Genomic DNA, 22,607 nt, shown 5'->3' on the forward strand with positions numbered 1-22,607 from the left:
CTTAATTAAATTTGTCTGTGTGAGCTGGGATAGGATGCTGCAGTGCTGTACCCAGTCAGTAAAGATCCGCCAATATAAGATGGGAATTAAATGGATCCAGTACAGAGTTCATTTAAACGAGAGGCAAATCAGGAGATGAACTTTAATAAATGAACCAAGTAAAAAAAATTGAAATAGAGATATGATAGAAAAAGAAAAGAAAATTACAACAAAATTTATTGGAATCGACATTAAATGCCCAAATGGACCCCTTGCTTTTAATTCCGTGCAGGCGAGTTGGTGTGTTCCAATTAACTCCTCTCCTCTCCTCTTCTTCTCTTCCTCTCACTCCTCTCCTCTCCTCTCCCCTTCTCTGCTCCGTTCTTGATCCAGAATTCCAGATTCCGTACGGGGGAGCGCGCATCCCGAACCCGATCGTTCGCGTTCGCCGATCCCCTGAGTCGCGGGGGGGATTCTTGCTTTGCGGCGGAATTCGATCGCGGTTTGGTTTGGTTTGGTTTGATCCCGAGGAGGAGGAGGAGGAGGGGGAATCGGATGGTTTAGGAGGGGAGGGGAGGTGATGCATCTGTCGCTATGGAAGCCGCTGGCGAACTGCGCCACGCTGCTCAAGAACCGGCCGCCGCGGCCGCCGGCGGCGGGAGGGGCGGCGGGGGGAAGCGGGCGGCGGCTGCAGGAGAGCAAGCTGCGGGAGGCGCTGGAGGAGGCGTCGGAGGACGGGTCGCTCGCCAAGTCCCGCGACGCGGCGCTCCTCGACGATGGCGGCGGCGGTGGGGACGGTGGAGCGGAGGAGGGGTCCGGCGTCGGGCGGTCCCGGTCGCTGGCGCGGCTGAACGCGCAGCGCGAGTTCCTGCGGGCGACGGCGGTGGCGGCGGAGCGCGCGTTCCTGTCGCCCGACGCGCTCCCGGCGCTGGAGGAGGCGCTCGCGACGTTCCTGTCCATGTACCCCAAGTACTCGTCGGCGGCGGACGTGGACCGCCTCCGCGCCGACGAGTACCCGCACCTGGACAAGGTATGCCTCGACTACTGCGGCTTCGGCCTCTTCTCCTACCTCCAGAGCTGCAACCCTTCCGACTCCACCGCGTCCTTCACGCTGTCTGAGATCACCGCCAACCTCAGCAACCACGCGCTCTACGGCGCCGCCGAGAAGGGCACCTGCGAGCACGACGTCAAGGCCCGCATCATGGAGTACCTCAACATCCCGGAGTCGGAGTACTGCCTCGTCTTCACGGTCAGCCGCGGCTCCGCGTTCCGGCTGCTCGCCGAGTGCTACCCCTTCGGCACCAACAAACGGCTGCTCACCATGTTCGACCATGAGTCCCAGTCCGTGAATTGGATGGCGCAGTCCGCGCGCGACAAGGGGGCCAAGGCCTACTCCGCCTGGTTCAAGTGGCCTACCCTCAAGATCTGCTCCACCGAGCTCCGGAAGCTGATCTCAACCAAGAAGCGGCGGCGCAAGAAGGACTCCGCTACGGGGCTATTCGTGTTCCCGGTGCAGTCGAGGGTGACCGGAGCGAAGTACTCGTATCAATGGATGGCATTGGCGCAGCAGAATCACTGGCATGTCCTGCTGGACGCCGGGGCATTGGGGCCTAAGGACATGGACTCATTGGGGTTGTCTTTGTTCCGGCCAGACTTCATCATCACATCATTTTACAGGGTGTTTGGGGCTGACCCGACGGGCTTTGGCTGCTTGCTGATCAAGAAGTCGGTCATGTCGTGCTTGCAGAGCCCAAATGGCGGGACGGGTACAGGGATGGTGCGGATCATGCCAGTCTTCCCTCAATATTTGAGTGATTCGGTCGATGGGTTTGATGGTGTCCTGGATGGCCTTGAGGATGATACAATCATCCCAATCGAGGAGGGTTCAGCGTCGAACAGTCTCCATGCTACGCACTTGCCTGCATTCTCAGGCGCTTATTCATCAGCTCAGGTGAGGGAGGTCATCGAGGATGAAATGGACCAGGACAGCTCTGATAGGGATGGTGCCAGCACGATATATGAGGAGAATGAGAGTGTATCTGTAGGGGAGGTGATGAAGAGCCCAGTGTTCAGTGAGGATGAGTCATCGGAGAACTCTTTCTGGGTTGATTTGGGCCAGAGTCCACTTGGTTCAGACCATTCAGAACAGTCAAGCAAGGGGAAATTAGGATCTCCTCTGCCAGCGTCTTGGTTTTCTGGTAGGAAGAATGTGAAGAAGACATCGCCAAAGGTTCCGTCCAAACTGAGAAGGAGCCCTATTCCTGACAACCATGTTGTGTCCTTTGATGCTGCTGTGAGATCAGTATCACAAGAGCTAGAACATGGGAAGGATTTTACTGAGGAAGATTGTTCACAAAATGGTATCAAGAATGTTGTTCCTATCAAGGTCAGTGAGATTGAAGAAGATCAAGATGGTAAACAAAACAAAAGGTTTGTAAAGTTCTCTTGTGCTAATGGCCCTGCAGAAGGTAGCTCAACCTCTGTTTTTGGGGGTTGCACAGCCCGTGGGAATGGCTCCACTTCGGAGATTTGTTCAGAAGCCAAAGATAGTGCCATCAGAAGGGAAAATGAAGGGGACTTCCGTCTACTGGGAAGGAGAGAAGCACATAATAGCAGATTCAATGGTGGTAGGTTTGTTGGAGTGGAAGAAGCAGAGCGAGTGTCAAGTATGGGCCGCAAGGTATCATTCAGCATGGAGGATAGCAGGCTGTGTCGCAATTCGGAAACTGCAGAAACATCTGGATATGCAATGGGAGATGAGGATGATGATGAAGAATACAGTGACTATGATGATATTCAGGATGGCAGGCGAGAACCTGAAATTATTTGCAAGCATCTTGATCATGTGAACCAGCTAGGTCTCAGTAAGACTACGTTAAGACTGCGGTACCTTATCAACTGGTTGGTGACCTCACTACTGCAACTTCGCTTGCCTGATTCCGGAGATGGTGAAGGGGTGCCTCTTGTTTACATCTACGGTCCAAAGATCAAATATGAACGGGGAGCAGCGGTTGCATTCAATATAAAGGACTGCAGTACTGGAACTTCACTGATCAATCCTGAAACTGTACAAAAATTGGCAGAGAAAGAAGGACTCTCTTTGGGCATTGGCTTTCTTAGTCATATTCGCATCATGGACAACCAAAAACAAGGGGTGGTTGATGTGGGGCTCAGTTCTTCCTTGTGTCGGCCTACGTCAAACGGCCGTCGTGAGAAGAAAAGTAGCAAGAATGATATAATTGGGATTGAAGTGGTTACAGCTTCTCTTGGGTTCCTCACAAACTTTGAGGATGTATACAGGTTGTGGGCATTTGTTGCAAAATTTCTGGATTCATCATTTCTTGAGCAACAGAGGCTATCATCAATTCCCGAGGATTCAGAGAGATAGTATTTAGAGGGTTTCAATTATGCCTGTTGCAACTACATACATACAGGAGGATGGCGGCGACGGCAATGTAATTGTGAGGACATAAGAAGAGATGTCAAGGAGCTTTTGCTTGGAGCTTTTGTATCCCAAAAATGACTCCACTTGGCATAAAGGGGCAATCTTGTGGTGCGGCTGGTATATTTCTTCGTTCTTCTTTTTCCTTTTTTCTAGGATGCAGCTTTTTTGCTTGTAGATTTTGTTCAAGATTTATATGTGCCACCTAATTATTTTGAGCAGCATCTTTTCCATGTACTCGTTTGTAAAGTGGCTCCATTGGCCATGAAGTTAAGCTTGCTTGTATGATTCTTGCAACATGAATAGCATGATGATAGGTGATCAGCCTCTTTTCAGTTCTCCTGTAGTCCTGTTGAGCTCGACATTGTTGTCATCAGTCCCAACTTCTCTGTACTTTTTTTTTTTTTGCTTTACTGCTGGCATTAAGCTACCATAGTCCTGCTCTGTCATATCTGTGTACAATAAACTTATCTGCGGGCCAACATTGCTATCTTCTTAATGTGCTGTCATTTTCTGGATGCTGTTCTACATTGGAAGCTTTCTGTTGTTGTGATCACCTGTAAAACTTATCAGAGGCTTGTTACTGTACTTGCTAAGCTGGAAGGTTCTGGTAACAGCTGTTCTTTGGCTGCTGTGTCTATCTGTCATTTTTTGCTGGACCAAATGTTGCATTGTTACTGGCATTTTGCAAGTTGGGTTTTGGGTGTGATATGAGTGGGAAATGGAGCGTGCGTGCGCGCGCGGGGGCGTTTTTGACAGGAAAAGCTAAGGGGAAGCTAGCGATCAAGGCCGCTTGCTTTTTGGCGGCTTTCGCTCCCATCAATCAGAGGCGCCGATGGTGTTGTGGTGGGGCGGCAGCGCGCGCAAGAGCGACACTGGGAGGCAGAGCTTGGGCTTGGCTAGGGCCAGCAGCCGCCAGCCGGCAGGAGACAGGAGAGTGCTGCTCCCTGTAGCCACTAGCCAAGGTAAGTAAAGCATCATGATCAAAGTGGTAATTTGAACATGAGAGCTACTTTCTTCTAAAATAAACGAATCTAGAACAAGATAATAGAATGCGATCTTTTCTAGCATAATAAATCTTGCCCTAAAATAAAAGATGATAGGATATGATCTTTCTAGTATAATAAATCTGGACATAATATCATATCCTATTCTAAATTGATTTTTATGGAACGGAGCAATTATGGGTTTGCAATATCGAACGGTTATTGCAGTAAAAGCCTCTCTTTTTTATCGGTAACTGCAGGGTAACGGCAATATACCGGTAGTGGTTACCCCCAGCAAACCAGTACGAGGAAACCCTGCAATACTTGTGGGAAATGAGTGTTTTTGTGTAGTTTCTGCAAAGTTCCAGTGAGATTATTCTGTAAGGGCAAGTGTTATGGTAGATGTGACTATCACCTCTAAATTTATGTATTTTATTTAATCATGAACTAAGAGGCAACTCATACAATGTATCACCTCTAGTATACAAATATTAATATATCTAATACTCTCATATCCTTCTTAAAATTTGTGTGGAGGTTGCCTCTTGATTTAGGGGTGGCTCATCATCTCTCTCCTCACTTCTCTCCTCCACATCATCACTCAATCCAATGTGGCATTCTTAGGGGCAACATATGGGTCATTACAGTACTTGCCCTGAAGTTTCCAGAACTTATCCACAGCCCTGAAGTTTCCAGAACTTATCCACAGGAGAGATGCTGTTGGCAGTGCATGCACTGAAACCATCATTTTCACTGAACCAGTAATCCCATACGCCAGGGGAAAAAAAATCCATTGCATCTTCATCATCAGGTCCACTCTCTCCATTACTAGTACTACACTGCAAGTCTGCAACTTGTCACCTACGGTAGTAATATTCACAAACGGAGCAACATGTATGAATGGCATGACGAGTCGAGAGGCGGAGAGCTTTGGAAGCCTGGCTATGAGGCTGTCGCCGCGACAAGAGCTAGCTGTGCCGGGCTGCCGGCCCTGTCGTCAGGCTGTCCACCTGTGGGGGTTGCTTTCCGTAATCATACGGTGCACATGCCCGCAGTACATACGGCGTCGTCTCATGGTCCTCCTACTACGGTTTTGCCTATCGGCTATTCAGTCATCAGTGGGCGGTCGGTTTGGTTGGTTGGTTGGTTGCTCCAGCGTGTGCGCACCGCGCAGCAGCAGGGGAAGTTACCGCCTCGCCAAGTCGCGATGTGTGTGTGGCACGCGCGCTCATGCGAGGGGAGATGGGATCATGGGCATATGGGCTGCCCGCTCCCGCCGTTTTCGAGGCTTTTCTGGCCCTGTGCAATAGCCAATAGTACGGTGGGGTTGTGAGAGGTTGCAGCCCAATTTTTGTGTTGCGGACTCGCGGGGTTCCGCTTGGGCTTGTTAATTGTAGGAGGCCAGTCGCGCGGCCGCGCGCGCGCGATCAGCTGCCCCCCTCTAGTCTGATCTCTTATCCTATAGAGTACTACTATACTATACGTACTATATATACACACGTATGTATATACAATATATATATATATATATATACACGTATAAATTTTATATGCGTATATACAAAGTTTATACGTATGTATATATATGGTATATGCATACGTGTTATACGTGTGTACATATACATAATTTTATATGTATACACTTTTAATGTATAAAAGATACACATGTATATAAAGTTTGTGTGTATACATATAAAAAATCTAAAAAATACGTGTATACAAACTTTGTATACGTGTATACAAAGTTGGTATACATATGTATAAAAACCAAAAAAATACACGTATACAAACTTTGTATACATGTATGCAAAAGTTTGCATACGTGTATATAAAATTTGTATTTGTATGTATACAAAGTTTGCGTACATACATATTAAAAAGGAAAAACAGAAAAAAATATATGAGAAGAAAAAAAAAAGAAAACCGGAAAAGGTACGGAAGAGAAAAAAAACAGAAAAAAAAGAAATCGTACACCCGAAGAAAACGGACCGTACACGCCCGTCACCGCCTCCTCTCCGCGCGCGACACATGTACAGTCGCGCGTGGGAGGGTGAGCGCGACTAGTCATGTATTAGCCGTCTCGGGGGGTTGGTGGCTCTTCCGCACTTGCAACTGGGAGTTGGGACATTTGCAGTTTGGCACTACGTCCTATATAAAATTATTTACCACTTCTGATGTGATGCTTTTTACCGATTTGCTACTACTAAACCCACCTGTTATAATCATATGAGGAATTGTTGTATCATTTTCACGCGTAGTAAACATAGGTCCGACATTACTGATAGTGCAATGTTACCCTGCAGCGTGTAGTTAGTACTACATGGTACTATGTACATAGTACACATGTACTAATATGATTTTCGACGGTCCAGACCTTGAACTGGAGCTAGTAGAGCCAGGAACCTGCCAGCGTGTGCACTCCACGGACAGGGCCCGGAAAAGAGAAACGGGGAGAGGAAAACGCACGTCGACATGTGGACCATCTCGGGCCAATCAGGATCCCTCTGGCACCAATTGCGCCTTCTCCTTTTCACAGGCAAAGGATAAACTCCTCCCTTGCCACCATCCATTCCGCCGGCGCCTTATCCTACCCTCATCTCCCGTACAAAACCCACTCCCTCCCTCCCGCTCCCAACCTGACCCACTCCAACCCCCCCTGCGCCATTGCCGGCCACACTCCTCTTCCTCCTCCATCGCCAAGAACCACCACGAGGTAGGCAAACCACCCTCATGGAGATGGATTTCTGTCGTTCTGAGCTGCAACATTGCTTGATCTCATCGTTGGTTTTCTTGCAGCAATGGCGTCGCTGTCCATGGCCACAACGCTGCCGTCGCTGGCCGGCGCCGCACCGGCGGCGAGGAAGAGGAGCGGCGTGACGTACGTGGAGGGGATGAACGCGTACAGCGGGCTCAAGGCGCTCAACAAGGTGACCCTGCTCGGCGTGCGCAAGACCGCCGACTACTCGTTCGCCAAGGTGGTGGCCAAGCTGAGCCCCGCCGGCGGGAAGAGCCGCGGCGGCGCGTTCGGGGCGCAGTGCAACGCCGCCGGTGAGATATTCAGGATCGCCGTCATCATGAACGGGCTCGTGCTCGTCGGCGTCGCCGTCGGCTTCGTGCTGCTCCGGGTGGAGGCGGCCGTCGAGGAGTCGGAGTAGTGGACCCCGATCGAGTCATAGCAGGCAGGGCCCGGCCAGCCATGGCTGGTTGGCCCCGATAAGCCGTGATATATAACTGTGATGTATGTTTCGATTAAAATTTGCTTTCGTTTTGTACCCATGACGATTGGTGAATACCCTTGGAACGAAACACGTTTTGGAGGCAGAACCTGCAAATGCAATTGGTTTTTCAGCTGTACACATTGCGGACTTGCTACGGTCTGTCCAATTCTTCTTCCAGAGTTTACTTCGGTTTTGAAACATTCAAAAAACCAGAATGATCACATCATCACCATCATTCATCAGCACTGAATCATGTTTAGTGTACTCACTTTCCCATAAACTGATGACAAAACTGAATGTTATAGGCTTTCATTTTAGATGATGCCATGCGGTTGACAGAAGAAGCACAGCAGGGGCAAAATATACTTTTAGTTCAATGCCTAGAAGAGCTGTTAACAATGGCAACTCACTGGAGCATGTGTTTCTCCACTAAAACTTACAGAAAAAGGATTCTAAATAATAAGTTCTATGATCGAACCCCCAGAAAAGATAGTGTCAAGGCTGAAAAGGCGCATCCTAATTCTGTGGAAGTACAACAGGAGCCATCTCAGAAGCGTGAATCTCCGGCAATTTGCAAACTCATTCCTTACATTGGTCTCTGACAAGCTGAGAACAGCTGCCAGCTGATGAAAGCCATGACCAGTGAGGAGAACAGCTCGAAGCCAACCACCTTTGGAGTCTGCCACTCTAATGATCTCCTCAAGTAACTGCATGTTTAGCACAGTGAAGAAGAAAGAAAACAAAATTAATGAATTTGGAGAAACATGACCCCTGCAAGGACAGAACCTAAACAACTAAACGAATGAATCATAGTAATGAACAAACAAAATACTCTGGTTATAGCACATATCTAAGAAACATAAGTCCAGACGAATCAGTCCTAGCTTAGCCTTCGTAAGCAATAAATAAATATCACAAACTAGAGACATACTACTCAATCACCATTGGTATAGCCATCTGCCAGAAAACATTAACTTAGTTTGCATGCTTTATCGAAGTTCTCCTTTGGGCTTACTCAAGCGTCCACATTCACAAAGAGTAAAAGAGGAGACGAGTAGACCAAAATATTCCATACAAGAGTACTAAACTGGCATTAGATTTAGAACAGAATAGAAACTTGGAGGCAATAATTGTATGCAAGATAAAAGGAGGTTTCAGATTGCCAAATTAAGGAATGATGAAGAATGAGGGTTACCCAAAACTGGAACTGAAAAAATGATCTGTCAGAAATATTATAAGCTGGATATCTAGTTCTTGCTGATTAGATGTTAAGGTTAGAAGGGGCATTAATCGAAAATCTCTAGATTGACACACATGCTGGAGGAACCATGGAAGTATGGAACGTTGTGTTTCAATGTAGTCAAACGTTGTGTTTCAGGACATTTTTCTAGAAGAACATAAACACATGATCGAGCTGATAAAAAAGGAGTAACCTGGTGATAGATGGCATTGTTGCCAGAAGCAAAGCACATGCATAAATTATTGGCACCAAAGTCCTAGGTTTGTTTTTCCTCAGCCACATCAAGGATCCTAAAGCAGCAAGGGACAGCGTCATAACCTGCAGAAACATAAAAGTAAGCCTTCTGGGATAATAAGGTATAAGTGAAATACATACAAGGAAAATATTTTGTCAACCACTATCCCTAGTAATCACCGGAAGCCAAATCATCAGGAAGTTGCTCTCTTTGTAAACTAGGAATATGGCATATTGTAATGTTCACAATTTAACATTATATTGATAAAACATACAAGATTGGCATTTGCTTCAAGTCCTTGAAAAATGTACTCCCACGTAAATTCAAGTCCTCTTGCACCAATCCAGAGAGGCGCCAGACGGTGCAGAACTGAGTCAGCAAAAGCCCAACCTGAAACCCTCAAAAATATCCACTGTATCAGTGATAGTCAGATAGTGGACAGGACAATAAAAACTCTGTGAATGTCCATTCAATTGTAACAGTCCGAAACCACGAGCATGGATAACAAACTCCATGCAACTAAAAAATTGGGACAATATAGTAACAAGACAATGCATACATAAGAATGACATGAGGAATTCCTCTTGTCTACAAAAAGAAGTGCACAGTAAATTGTAAGTAATTCGAATGTGAAGTAAGGCAGATGAATCTTAACACTAGAACAGAGATTAAAAATCAGATAAGGAAAGATGTCACCATGGATCAGCACGATAACTTGGCAGGTTTAACTTCAGTTAAAGGCATTAGATCATAAAGTGATAACAAAATGTCCTTACCCTGTTTGTTTTTATAATACATATAGTTTCCTCAAATTTCTTGTGAAATATAAGAACACATGCAAATTTATTGATCCTATCACTGTGTATCTCTCCTGTATAGCAGGGATACTTTTCTCCTCTCTCTCTTGGTTCCTCACTTTCATGCCTTTAATCCTTGTGGCCACTAAAAATACGAATTATTGTTTATAATGGAGGGAACACTCACCAAGACCAACTGCCTGAAACTTGTGATTCTGGGAGATGTTTCTATGAGTCAACTGTGTCAAAGCAAAATAAAGACCAGCAACATCTATAAACCCAATAAAGATTTTCATCAATTCCTGCAAAGGGAGATAACATGCAAATTAGATAAACGCCAACATGTTAAACACAATTAGGTTTTGCTAAAGAAAACAGAAAATGCACCTGATAAGGATCAAAGCTATCATTCTCAGGTACTTTGAGCAATGTCGCTAAGCAAACAAGCTGTCAGTTAAATTTGTCAAGGTTAGTATAATCTCCTTTATTTGAATGAAGAAATAACAGTGATAAGAACATATATTTAAGAAGCATGTGAAACAATTAAAACAGAAAGTAGGCAAAATTACAAGAACATTTTTAAAAAAATGCAAAGTCGAAAAGAATCAGGATGACAAACTTGGATGAGTTTAAAATTAAATCCATATAATAAAAACTGCATAGATGGGAAGATAACTGGTCCATACCATGCAAAATGATATATATGCAATTGATACCTTTGTTTAACTAATTAAGGAATATCACAACAACAATCAAAGATGAACATATATGCAATAAGTGTTCCATGACCCTTAAAACTGGTATGTTACAGAAATATACCACTATTCCACATAAGAAAATGGTATCTAATGGCTATGCCAAACATGTGAAACTTTCTGAATCAAGAAAAGTAGATCACAAGCGCACATGATCAAACAACTAGGAACACATCATTTGAGCCTAGCAAGCTTGGCACTTACCAAATGTTATCAATTTATATTACAGCAAGGACATATTTCTAGCTACTGACCTTTACTAGTGCTGTTCCAAGATAAACAACAGCCGCTTTTACACAAGTGCCAATTGTGTCATACTCTGACCTGCAGAAAATGACTGGGCATAAGAAAGCGAAGAACAAAAATCCTTTGATATACAACATTATTTTTATCTATAGATTGATAGACATCTAACTAGTAACCACTACCCACTAATAAGATTCTTAAAAACAAAGCCCTCCATTCATCAATGATCGTCTGCAACCCTCCATCAAAAGTAAAAGGCCAAGATCTATGTGACCATCCAAAAACTCTCTGTCATTAGAACATACACAGCAGCTCTGTTTCCAACTCTTATCTTCACAAACCTCCGCCACTTATTATCCATTATGCCAGAAGTACACTGTTACCACTTATCACCAATACATTTTGAAACAACCACAACATTGATCAAATAGGGATATGTTAATGAGACATCGAGCTTGCTCTGATTAGCATAAGAAAATTTACATGCTCTGGGGGAACAGGGAATTTAAGATCAACATGGGAGCATGGAGTAGGTTGGGTCCAAGGGGGAACTCCAACATGTACAGCATGGCTTTCAAGAGGGACATGGGACAGAAATCCAAATACCCAATATTTGCAAGTCTGAAAATGATTGATATTTTATTCAATGGTTCTTATTTCTAGTGTTTGCACACGATAGTATGCAACACCTTATTACTAGAGTACATGTAACCAACGTTTGATCAACAACAACCACAGGAAGAGAGTTGGAAGTTGACAGGGGCAATGTTGCACATGTATGGCATCTGCATCGCCATCTTCATCATCTGCTGCTGCCCGAGTCCAGCACAAATAACTTGTTGCATGCTCTGCATCATCTGGCAACTGGTGCCACAGTGGCACTGAGGCATCATGCCTTGTAGCTGCATGCAACATTGCTGCTGCAGGAGCGCCATTGGCTGCGACATGAACATGGCTGTGGAGCTACCCATGCCCAACGTTTGCATCATGTACTGCCTACACGGATCCATGGTGCCCATGGCTAATGTTGGTGGGAAATACTGCATAGTGGTGATTGCAGTAGTGGCACTTGCAGAAAGAGCAATTAAGGCAAACAGGGCAAAGATCTTGCTGGTGTATGCTGCCATTGCTGATTCTACAATACTAGTGTTAAACAAGATTCCAGATGGTGTAGACAATATTGTTGAGGATGATGGAATAATGGTTGCCTAGGGGCCTATTTATACATGCTAGTAGCTGTGTAAGCCAGGAAAGAGTTTGGCCTTTGCAAAACCACCTAGTGGAGGCCACATAAGCTGGAAATCATGAGGCATGGAATTTATTTGGACATTTATTCAACCAATACTTTTGGAATATCTACACAAAGATAGTTCTGCCAGTGCTTTAATGCGTGGAAAGAAAATATGATGATAAGGTTGTGCCAGATTGCTTTGGCATTTTGCAGTTTTGTAAATTATGAGCTGGACAAAGAAACTTTTGTGAACAGAATTCGTATGGGACTTGTAGAATGTGTTACGCAAGTCACAGCTTACACAGATAACAATTAAGAGTTTGGGTCATCGCCATATGTGAATGATTGAGTAGGTAAACTTGGAGCTTTGTAAATGTGCTTTAATAGCATACATACATATGCAGTTTGGCATGTATTTGGAGTTTTGTTAATAAGAATTGGAAGTAAAGAACATTGTTGTAAAGGGAAAGAAGTAAAGGAGAAACAAATTTTGGGTCCATCCCAAAAAATAAAGCAAAGATTAGAGTTTGGCCATACTCTTTGCTATCCTACTTTCCACATATCTAGTTCTTTATCTTACAAATAAAGAGAAACGAGGAAGTAAACATATTTCATGTAATCATATTATGACAAGACACATTTCTTAGGCAGGCACTACTGACACCATGCAAGTATGAAGTTGCATTATTTTCAATTTTAACTGATATTATAATTATCCAGTGCAGCGATCACTGCAGGGTGAATTGGGATGGAGAACTATGCAATGTCCATGTTCAGAATCTTCATGCTTTTAGTACTAGAGTAGTAGAGATGTACCAAACGTGATGTATAGATCTCAAAATTTCCATCCTGGATTGAAGAAAGATTCGACCCCATTCCGAAGCCATACAACAACTCACAAATTGCAATTGAGTTCAATGTGGTCTGCCGGTCTAGATGACTAGATTGTGATAAATCTAGGGTTAAGGCTTCATAGAAGATAGAACTGATTCATATGCTCATGTGTATGAGTATTGTTCATCACTTGAGTAGATAAGTTCAAGGACAAATGATTTTCACTGAACTTGGATGGGGAAAACTGTTGCACAAGGTAAGATCAATATATTGCTGAAACAGAAAATATCTATCTGACATGCTGCCAGGTACCAATGCGCTATGAATAAACCATCCTAGCTACTTATCTTGCTAACATATTATATCACGAATACCTTCAATGTGATCTCCCTCAGCTAGAATGAAGTTTTCTTTCACTGTCACGAAGTTACTCTACTAATGAGATGTATATGGTTGGCAATTTGGCATGCATTTCCCAGTTTCACAACAACATGTTCATCATAATATCAAGTGGCATTAGTTAGATCACTTTATATTTGCTGCATTTGCCTCATAAAAATTGTATTCCCAGATCGTGATCCCGTCTAGCTCTGAAAACGAGCTAACCGCTCATCTGAACTTACTTGATACTCGGAGGTAGACATAAACCAATCAGATTCAATTCGAGCAACCTAGTTCAGAAAACAGAGCATCCAAACCAGAACGAGCAACGCGATTTCATGTTCTCCAACAAACGGTCACACGCGGAACCAATCTCGTGCCAATCCAACCGAGTTGAGCAAAATCCACTGAAATTGCACTGACTAAACCCCATCTCACAAGCCAAAAACACACAGAGAACCGGCAGCATCAGGGATTCAAGCACCTCCTTCCGCTGACGACGCGACGAATCTCTGTCCAGACCGTTCACTACAAGCAGATCTAGCACGTTCGTGATACGGATCTCGCGGCGCAAGGGGAGATGGAGGGGGGGGGGAGAGGGAGTATACAGCGGGGTGGCCGAGTAGTAGACGACGTGGGGGCCGAAGGTGAGGGCGGCGCAGTTGAGGAAGTGGAACACCGTCATCTCGTCCCCGCCGCCGCCGCCGCCGTCGTCGTCGTCTCCGGCGTCTGAGCAAGCAACGGCGAGGTCGGATCGCCCGAGGTGCGCGACGACTTGGGCTGGACTGCTTGAGTGATCGAGTCGCACCCCATCGAGGCTAAGTAAAAGTATCTCGGGCCACGTGGATCAGTTAATGGGCTTCGCATAATCACTCATGGGATTGGAGCGGGAGGATGACGGCCCATAAAACAACATCCCGCAAGTCGGTGACAGTACACCATCCCGGCCCAACTAACAGGCCACTGTTAGTCGGTTAGGCTTAGGCAGCAACGTTGTTTGATCCAGTGATGGGTCACACTCCCACGTGGGAATACAAGTGTAAATATTGAACATAAATCGAAACTTTATTTCATGATTCTTATTCTAGCCAGTCGCACACGATAGTATGCAACAATTTACTGTTGGAGTACATGTAACCAAGGTTTGGTTAACAACAACCATAGGGAGAGAGCTGGAAGTAGGCAGGGGCCATGCTACACATGTTTGGAAGTTGCATCGCCATCTTCATCATCATTTGTTGTTGGCCAAGTCCACCACAAATAGCATATTGCATGTTCTGTATCATCTGGCAACTAGTACCATACCCACACTGGCACTGTGGCATCATGCCTTGTAGCTGCATGCAACACTATTGTTGCAGGAGAGCAATTGGTTGTGGCATGAACATTGTTGCGTAGCTATCTGTGCCCGTCGTTTGCATCATGTACTGCCTACACGGATCCATATCGCCCATTGCTATTGTTGGTTGGAGATATGGCATGGTGGTGATTGTAGTAGCGGCGCTTGCAGAAAGAGCAAGTAACGCAAAGAGGGCCAAGATCTTGTATGCTGCCATTGTTGGCACTACAGTGCTACTATGATATTGTTGAGGGTGATGGTATCGTGGTTGCTGAGGAACACTATTTATACATACTAAAAGTCGTGCGAGGTAAGTAATATTTTGGCCTTTGCAAAAACTACCTAATGGAGGCTAGATAAGCTATAAATCATGAGGCATGACATTTATTTGGACAATTGTTCAACTAATATTTTGGAAGAATACATGGTAGATACTAAGATGACGTTGTAGATATATTCAAAAGGCTATCTTTTGCCAATGCTTTAAGAAATACGTGGAAAGAAGTTATGATGATAAGGCTATACCATAAAAGTTTGGCACTTCATGAAACTTAATTTGTAGTATAGTTATTTATCGAGGTGGATCAAGAAACTTTTTTCAACAGAATTTGTTTGTGTCTTACAAACATGTTAATCAACAATTCACATATAAAGTACCTTTTCAAAGCTTTGTAAATAGGCTTTAATAATAGTATACAGACATATGTAGCTACCATATATGTTTGGAATTTTGCTACCATGTATTTGGAGTGTTGCTAAAGAAACATGAGTAAGTGAGGTTTTTTGAAGGGAAAAGGGATAAGCTACTTCTGTGACTACTTGTTTTTATCTTTACTCATTACTTGTGTATGTTTATTCCTTTATTTTTAAAAACAGAAAAGAAATTTGAGAAACTCAAAGTATTTGTTTATTCAAATTATGAAATTAAATTTTATTTAATTATTCCAGACACTACAGGAAATATGGAGTCTTTAAACTGAAAATATAACTATATTTTTAACTAGTAAGTAAAGTCGTGTAGGGATGACCAATTCTTCTTTTGGATCATCACATGTCAAATTGGAATGGTGGGGTGGTGAAATTTAGAATGCCTGTCACTCTTGATGTGATTAGTAATGGAGACACCAAAAATGATGTCTAGATTGCAAACATTTCATCTTAGATAGGATAAACATGTTGGGAGCGTATCCTATGCACACAGGCCCTCACATGTACACACCGTGTACACCAACTAAAAATTATCACAAAAAATTCTAGGAAAATTCATACATATACTTTCAATAGTATTACATCTACGTGCAAAGTCGCATCTTCAAATTCATTCTACATAGAGAATAACAAAAAAGATAAAATTCTGACAAAATTGCAACCTTAAAACTGTCAGATTTTTTGTTTTTTTTGTTACGGCTAAAATATAATGAATTTGACGTTAAGATTTTAACCCTAGGTGTAATACAATTGAAAGTATGTGTATGATTTTTTCTAGATTTTTTGGTGACATCTTTTAGTTGGTGTGTACGTGTGTACACGTGAGGGCCTGTGTGTATAGGATATGTTGCCAAACATGTTTTGTTCAATTACAATCTCATTATGGAAGTGATACGACAGCTCACAAAATTGCATGAGTTCAACGTGTTCTAGACCTCTAGATTCTTATATATAAAGGTGGGGTTAATGTTTCAAAGAATTATTTCACATGGTCCTTGTGTATTGTGATTGCTTGAGTAGATAAAGTTCAAGGACGAGTGAGTTTTGACTAAATTAACATGATAACTAGATGAGCAGGGGCAAAACCACGTTGGCCTTCTCTGATAAGCATGACCCAAGTTGCTAAGCTTGTTCACCATTACATATTACCTCTAAACACCAATTTATGCTTATTATACATGTAATATTATGTATATGGGACACCGGTAATTTTGTTATAGACTCGTCACTGTAGATGGGATAAATTGTTGCACTAATTAAGCTACTATTTATTAGCTAGTATTGTGTGTTTCACTAGCATCAAGTTCATCATGATATTTAAGTGGTCATAACTTAAATAATTTGAGCATTTATATAAGATGCGACATGATTTTCGAGAAACCATCTTTGGTCGGTCGACCAAATTTCACAATAGTCCCGATTCTATTAAAAACCGGGACTAAAAATGATTTTTAGTCCCGGTTTAAAAAATTTTGATCTTTAGTCCCGGTTGGTAACACCAACCGGGACTAAAGATGATTTGTAGTCCCGGTTCATCCCCTGTCAGATGTATGTCAGGGGGTCGAGGATCTTTAGTCCCGGTTGATACTACCAACCGGGACTAAAGATCGAGTGATCTTTACTCCCGGTTGAAGTTATCAACCGGGAGTAAATATTTCTCTCCCACATCCGATCGGTTAAGTCCCAGACAGATATTTAGATAAGATTGGAACATCCCCTCTCTTGCTCTTCTCAGATCCAATCCTCTTCCTCCTCCCCTCCCCTCTCTTCCTCCCCTCCTCCCCTTCCTCTTCTCCTCCCCTCTCCTTCCTCCTCCTCCCCTCTACTCCGTCTTCCATCAGCCGGCCGGCGGCGGGCGGCGGCGGCGTGGCCGCGAAGGGGGAGGCGGGCGGCGGCGCGGCCGCGCGCGGGCAGGCGGCCGGCGGGCAGGCGGCTGTGCGCAGGCGGCGGCGGGGCGCTGGCTTGGTTTCTTTTTTTTCTTTCTTTTTTTTGTAAGTTGTGTTTCACTGGATGTATAATTTTGTGATTCATTACATCGTATGGATCTAAGATGTATAATTTGTATAATCTGTGATGTATTTAATTTGTGTGTAGTTTTTAGGATTTGTGATGTATTTGATTTGTGATGTTGATTTGGGATGTGCATCTCATTCGATTCGGGAGAAAATACATAGATTAACACTAGCCATTAGCAAATCAACAACAAAATAATAATAATAAAAATCTCGAGGAACTGTCGCTTCCCCTCTTTAGTCCCGGACTAAAGATTCCCCCTCTTTACTCCTAAAGATCGATCTTTAGTTCCGGTTATTTGAACCGGAACTAAAAATAGCGATCTTTAGTCCCGGATTCGTAGTCCCGGTTGGAAAACCGGGACTAAAGGGGGGTTATCAACCGGGACTACAAACGGTTTCTCCACCGGTGTGAGATGCACATGATAGTATGCATCATACACTTGTTATTTGACTATACAAGTAATTGAAATTCGATCAACAACAACCATAAGGAAAGAGTTGAAAGTTGGCGGGTGCCATGTTGCACACATATGGCAGTTGCATCACCATCTTCATCATCATTTGTTGTTGCCCGAGTCCACCACAAATAGCATTTTGCATGTTCTGCATCATTTGACAACTAGCACCACAATGGCACTGTGGTATCATGCCTTGTAGTTGCATGCAACATTGTTGTTGCAGGAGAGCAATTGGTTGTGACATGAACATGGTTGCGTAGCTACCCATGCCCAAAGTTTGCATCATGTACAGCTTAGAGGGATTCATGGTGCCCATTGCTAGTGTTGATGGGAAATATGGTATAGTGGTGGTGATTGCGGTAGCTGCACTTGCAGAAAGAGCTAGCAAAGCAAAGACAACCAAGATCTTGTATGATGCCATTGTTGACAGCGTATGGGAGATGCTTAACAAGATTACTAGATGGTGTAAATGTAGAAGATTATATGTTGAGGGTGATGAGATAACAATTGCGCTAGGGGATTATTTATAGGTAATAGCAATATTACACGCCAAAAAGGATTTGATTTTTGCAAAACTACCTATGAGTCATGAGGTGTATTTGGACATTTGTTCAACCAATATTTTGGAAGAACGTGGCGAGATGATGCTGTAGATATAAAGGTGTTTGATCAATGGTGCATTGGTGCTTTATTGAGAATTGCGTGGAAACAAATTCTGATGATAAAGATATACCATATTGGCTCGGCATTATGATAAACTAAATTTGTATTCTAACAATATTCTTTTAGATGGGTGAAGTAGTATTTTGATTATAAGCATATATATAATTTGTCCAATTTTAAGAGCGTGTTACATAAGTCACGACTTACATATATACTCCCTCCGTTTCACAATGTAAGTCATTCTAGCATTTCCCACATTCATATTGATGTTAATGAATCTAGACATTCTAGCATTTCCCACATTCATATTGATGTTAATGAATCTATCTACATCAATATGAATATGGGAAATGCTAGAATGACTTACATTGTGAAACGGAGGAAGTAACATTTAGCCTAGGTGATTGTTACGTTAGAGTTTTTTTTTCAGTAAAAGTGCTTTAATAGAATACATACATATTTGTAGTTTGGTATGTACATTGAGTTCTTAACAGGAAATGGAAGGATCGAACACTGTTACTTTATAAATGAAAACGTGAAAAAAAGGGGGGAAAAACTAACTTCGCGCAATTCCAAAAGTTAATGGAATTATGGAAAATCAGAATTGCGCCATACTTATCTTTGTTATCCTCACTTCTCCCTTGTACATGTATAGCTAGTACGCTGTCTTATACAAATCTTCTATTATATACTTAAAAATCCATTAAACTTTCTACAAACGCTCCTAAGCCGCCACGTGGCATTACTACAAATGCTCCTAGATCACCACGTAGCGTTTTAATAAATCATAGAAATTCTAATAAAAAAGAAAAATATCTAGCCATCGGTTTTCATTTAATCTGGTAGACTCATTATTTTTAACCATCAGATCTTTATTTGAAGAAAATACCAAATCAATCTATCTAAAAAAAATCCCACGTTATCTGGCCGTACGTGTCCCCATGGACCTGTACGTCCGTGTACTTACGTACATATCCCCTATATGTCTTTTCACTTTTTCTTTCTTGTATACTTAGATTAGATGAAAAACTAAAAAAATTCCATGTTAACCATATATGTTTTAAGTTGTAAAAGTATATGTTATTTCAAGTTTTATTCTAAATAACGCATCTCATCAAATCATCCATAAAAAATAATAATAAATTAAAATTGTGGATTATATGATTGTATATCACTGAATAGCATAGTTAAATTGGATTTATATTTTCAAAAATAAAAACAATTTAAATTGTGAGTAGCACTCTAAAAATTTACTCACTCCATATTGTGTAATACATACAGATATATGCAATCACCATGAATGTATTTTCATATATTATATGTTTCTTTATTCATATATTTTTTTTGAAAAATTAACAATCATTTTTTTACAGCATGTGGATGTCCTTTTATCTTTTAGGAATTATTTCGTCTACCTCATTGGAACAAAGCATATCATCATCGATTAATTAAGTATTATATATTAAATAACCCGTGTTTATCTAAGAAAAAATATATAAAAAGGTAAAATCTAGCTATTTATTTATACATAACCCGTGGATATATTATTTCAACCATTATATATATCTATTCAAGTAATCCCTCACTATATACGTACAAAGAGATGTCATAAAGGAAAAATAATAAGAAGAGTGTGTATACGATCAGCTGCATCGAGTAGTTTTCTCTTTCTTTCTTTCTTTGCAGCTATGAGATCGATTTTCCTCAAATTGTGCATATGAGTAGCAACCACTCCTGACGAGGTTGTCAAAGAATCCACGTTGCCGCAACACCACTTCACTCTATCTCACCAATTTTATTGAAAGTATTTTTTTACTAATGATATAAAAGGCATTCACGAGCACATATATAAACGTAAGCACATCCATCATATAAATACACATACGCACACCTACCCTAAGAGAAAAACATATATTTCTCCAAAAGAAGAGGAAAAAGTACGTGCTTAGTATTTGCCAGAAAAAACATATACGCATTCAATTGAAAGTGTCTTATGGAACCATATTATATCTTTTTTAATTATGTCATTCTCATCTATATAATGTTAATAATTAACACAAATAATTTTGACAATATATATTATTCTATCTTATAATACCCATGAACATGCATAGGTGAATCAAATGTATAACAAAAGAAAAAACAAAACAAAAAGTATATTAACTCATATGTTTAGGAACGATGATGATAGATGAGTTTATATATAACCGGGACAATTCGTACTGTCGTTGTAGTTTAAGGGTGTAATTCAGACTTTTTCCTTTAAAAAGTCATTTCCACATAAGGATTTATAATAAAACTTTAATCAACACTAAATAAGTAAGGTGCCCGCACATGTGCTATAAACGCTCTCAAGTCACCACGTGGCATTTTAATAAATTCAAAAAATCACAAAAAATCTGAAAATAAACAAAACATCCATCCGTCGATTTTCACTAATATGCAGTGGACCCATTGTTTTCTATCATTATATTTATTTATCCAAATAGATAAGGATAAAAACAAAAAAAAAGGCCCACATATCTCAAACCTCTCCCATACTTACCCCGACCAGTATGTACCTCCCCAGTCCCACCAATTTTCCTTCTCTCCTATTTTCCTCAATTTGTTAGATGGAAAAAATATTTTATAACCCATTATTTTCTACCATGAGATTTGTTTATCAAATAGAAAAGGATAAGAAAACAAGCCCTGCATATCCACCCCTCCTATTCAGCACGTACATGCCTCCCCACCTATTTTCTTGCTCTCCTATTTTTCTCTTTTAGTTAAATGGAAAAATGTTTTATGAAAACTAATTTTAAACAACTATATTATCTAAATCATATATCTAGTTTTTTATTGGTGCACACCATTAGATTATTTACTATAAAATTTAAAACTGAAGATCCAAGTTAAGTATAATATTAAAGAAATTTATTACTTTGTGTCATATATATTCTACGGACTAACTATTGTTCACCGATTCATACATTTTGAAGAAAATATAAAGTAGATTTTTAAACCTTCTGATTAATAACATGTACTTCAAGTAGAACAATTTAAAACAATCTAAGTGGTTTAATTAGAAAATACAACACCCAAAGTATTTTCTAATAGATCTAAAATTAAATGTATTTATAAAAATATATAACTCAAAACTAGGACCCATAATATCTATCTTTAAAAAAATAATATCCTAACAATCAAAAATTAATTAAAAATATATATTATGTTATACTAAATCATTGTATATAACCAAAATCAATTAAACTCCCTCCCGAGTAAAACAATCTAAGTGGTTTAATTAGAAAATACAACACCCAAAGTATTTTCTAATAGATCTAAAATTAAATGTATTTATAAAAATATATAACTCAAAACTAGGACCCATAATATCTATCTTTAAAAAAATAATATCCTAACAATCAAAAATTAATTAAAAATATATATTATGTTATACTAAATCATTGTATATAACCAAAATCAATTAAACTCCCTCCCGAGCGGCTATCATGTCCTAAGATTCTAAAAAAATCCAACTAAATTGATGTATCCATTATTTTTAACTATAAATCTATTTCTTAAACATAATCTTAAATCGCCATGTGCCACGTCCTATAAAACAAAGAAAGTATCTTAGAAATTCTTTTAAAAAAAATGAAACACCCCTTCATCGGCTATCACTTTAAATTATTTAGAAAAATTACAAAAATAAAATCTCTTCCACCTCCTCCTCGCCCTCACATGCGCACAACACCACCCGTCCCCTTCATATTGTTTAGCTCTCAAACTAAAAGAAAAACAATCAATAATGTTGGATATTTTTTAGAAACATATTACAAACACAGGCACTCACAAAACATGCACACTTACCCATATGAATGCATAAACACATAGCCTACCACTATGAATGTTTTTTTTAGAAACACACAACAAACGTAGGCGCTCACAACTTAATGGACACACACTCACCCCTATGAACTCACAAACACATAGCTTACCCCCTTTGAGTATCCCCAAAAGATTAGACAACATATTTTGAGATTAAAGAAATCACCACGGACATCTCGCTGTCGATGGATACGTCACCTACCAATG

At 41.3% G+C, this 22,607-nt stretch overlaps 4 protein-coding genes across 4 annotated transcripts; 2 read left to right on the plus strand and 2 right to left on the minus strand.

Annotated features, from left to right (window-relative positions):
• Positions 1 to 282: 282 nt before the first annotated feature.
• LOC127767469 (uncharacterized) lies at positions 283 to 3,742 on the plus strand. The gene has a single exon (XM_052292821.1). It carries the CDS (start codon positions 560 to 562, stop codon positions 3,365 to 3,367), a length of 2,808 nt encoding a protein of 935 aa, XP_052148781.1. The 5' UTR covers positions 283 to 559; the 3' UTR covers positions 3,368 to 3,742.
• Positions 3,743 to 6,962: 3,220 nt separating this feature from the next.
• LOC127766977 (uncharacterized) lies at positions 6,963 to 7,761 on the plus strand. Its single transcript, XM_052292168.1, has 2 exons — positions 6,963 to 7,120; positions 7,204 to 7,761. The coding sequence occupies exon 2, from the start codon at positions 7,206 to 7,208 to the stop codon at positions 7,560 to 7,562; it is 357 nt and encodes a 118-aa protein (XP_052148128.1). The 5' UTR covers positions 6,963 to 7,120; positions 7,204 to 7,205; the 3' UTR covers positions 7,563 to 7,761.
• A 105-nt stretch (positions 7,762 to 7,866) lies between these two features.
• On the minus strand, positions 7,867 to 14,140 carry LOC127766976 (uncharacterized). The gene is made up of 7 exons (XM_052292167.1): positions 13,953 to 14,140; positions 10,907 to 10,976; positions 10,285 to 10,344; positions 10,085 to 10,199; positions 9,375 to 9,490; positions 9,059 to 9,183; positions 7,867 to 8,332 (listed from the first exon to the last, which is right to left on the minus strand). The coding sequence occupies exons 1-7, from the start codon at positions 14,027 to 14,029 to the stop codon at positions 8,212 to 8,214; spliced, it is 684 nt and encodes a 227-aa protein (XP_052148127.1). The 5' UTR covers positions 14,030 to 14,140; the 3' UTR covers positions 7,867 to 8,211.
• A 3,740-nt stretch (positions 14,141 to 17,880) lies between these two features.
• On the minus strand, positions 17,881 to 18,285 carry LOC127766405 (10 kDa prolamin-like). The gene has a single exon (XM_052291449.1). The coding sequence runs from the start codon at positions 18,283 to 18,285 to the stop codon at positions 17,881 to 17,883; it is 405 nt and encodes a 134-aa protein (XP_052147409.1).
• Positions 18,286 to 22,607: the final 4,322 nt, after the last annotated feature.

Source organism: Oryza glaberrima, chromosome 3 (assembly GCF_000147395.1).
Source record: "Oryza glaberrima chromosome 3, OglaRS2, whole genome shotgun sequence".
NCBI lineage: Eukaryota > Viridiplantae > Streptophyta > Magnoliopsida > Poales > Poaceae > Oryza > Oryza glaberrima.

Bases quoted from the DNA above. Each gene is read 5' to 3' on its own strand.
- LOC127766405 (XM_052291449.1), bottom strand. From the start codon at position 18,285: ATGGCATCATACAAGATCTTGGTTGTCTTTGCTTTGCTAGCTCTTTCT.
- LOC127767469 (XM_052292821.1), top strand. From the start codon at position 560: ATGCATCTGTCGCTATGGAAGCCGCTGGCGAACTGCGCCACGCTGCTC.
- LOC127766977 (XM_052292168.1), top strand. From the start codon at position 7,206: ATGGCGTCGCTGTCCATGGCCACAACGCTGCCGTCGCTGGCCGGCGCC.
- LOC127766976 (XM_052292167.1), bottom strand. From the start codon at position 14,029: ATGACGGTGTTCCACTTCCTCAACTGCGCCGCCCTCACCTTCGGCCCC. The intron at 10,345-10,906 runs GTCAGTAGCTAG...TTTAACTGACAG, and splicing joins TTGGAACAGCACTAGTAAAG to CTTGTTTGCTTAGCGACATT. The intron at 8,333-9,058 runs GTTACTCCTTTT...CTAAACATGCAG, and splicing joins ACAATGCCATCTATCACCAG to TTACTTGAGGAGATCATTAG.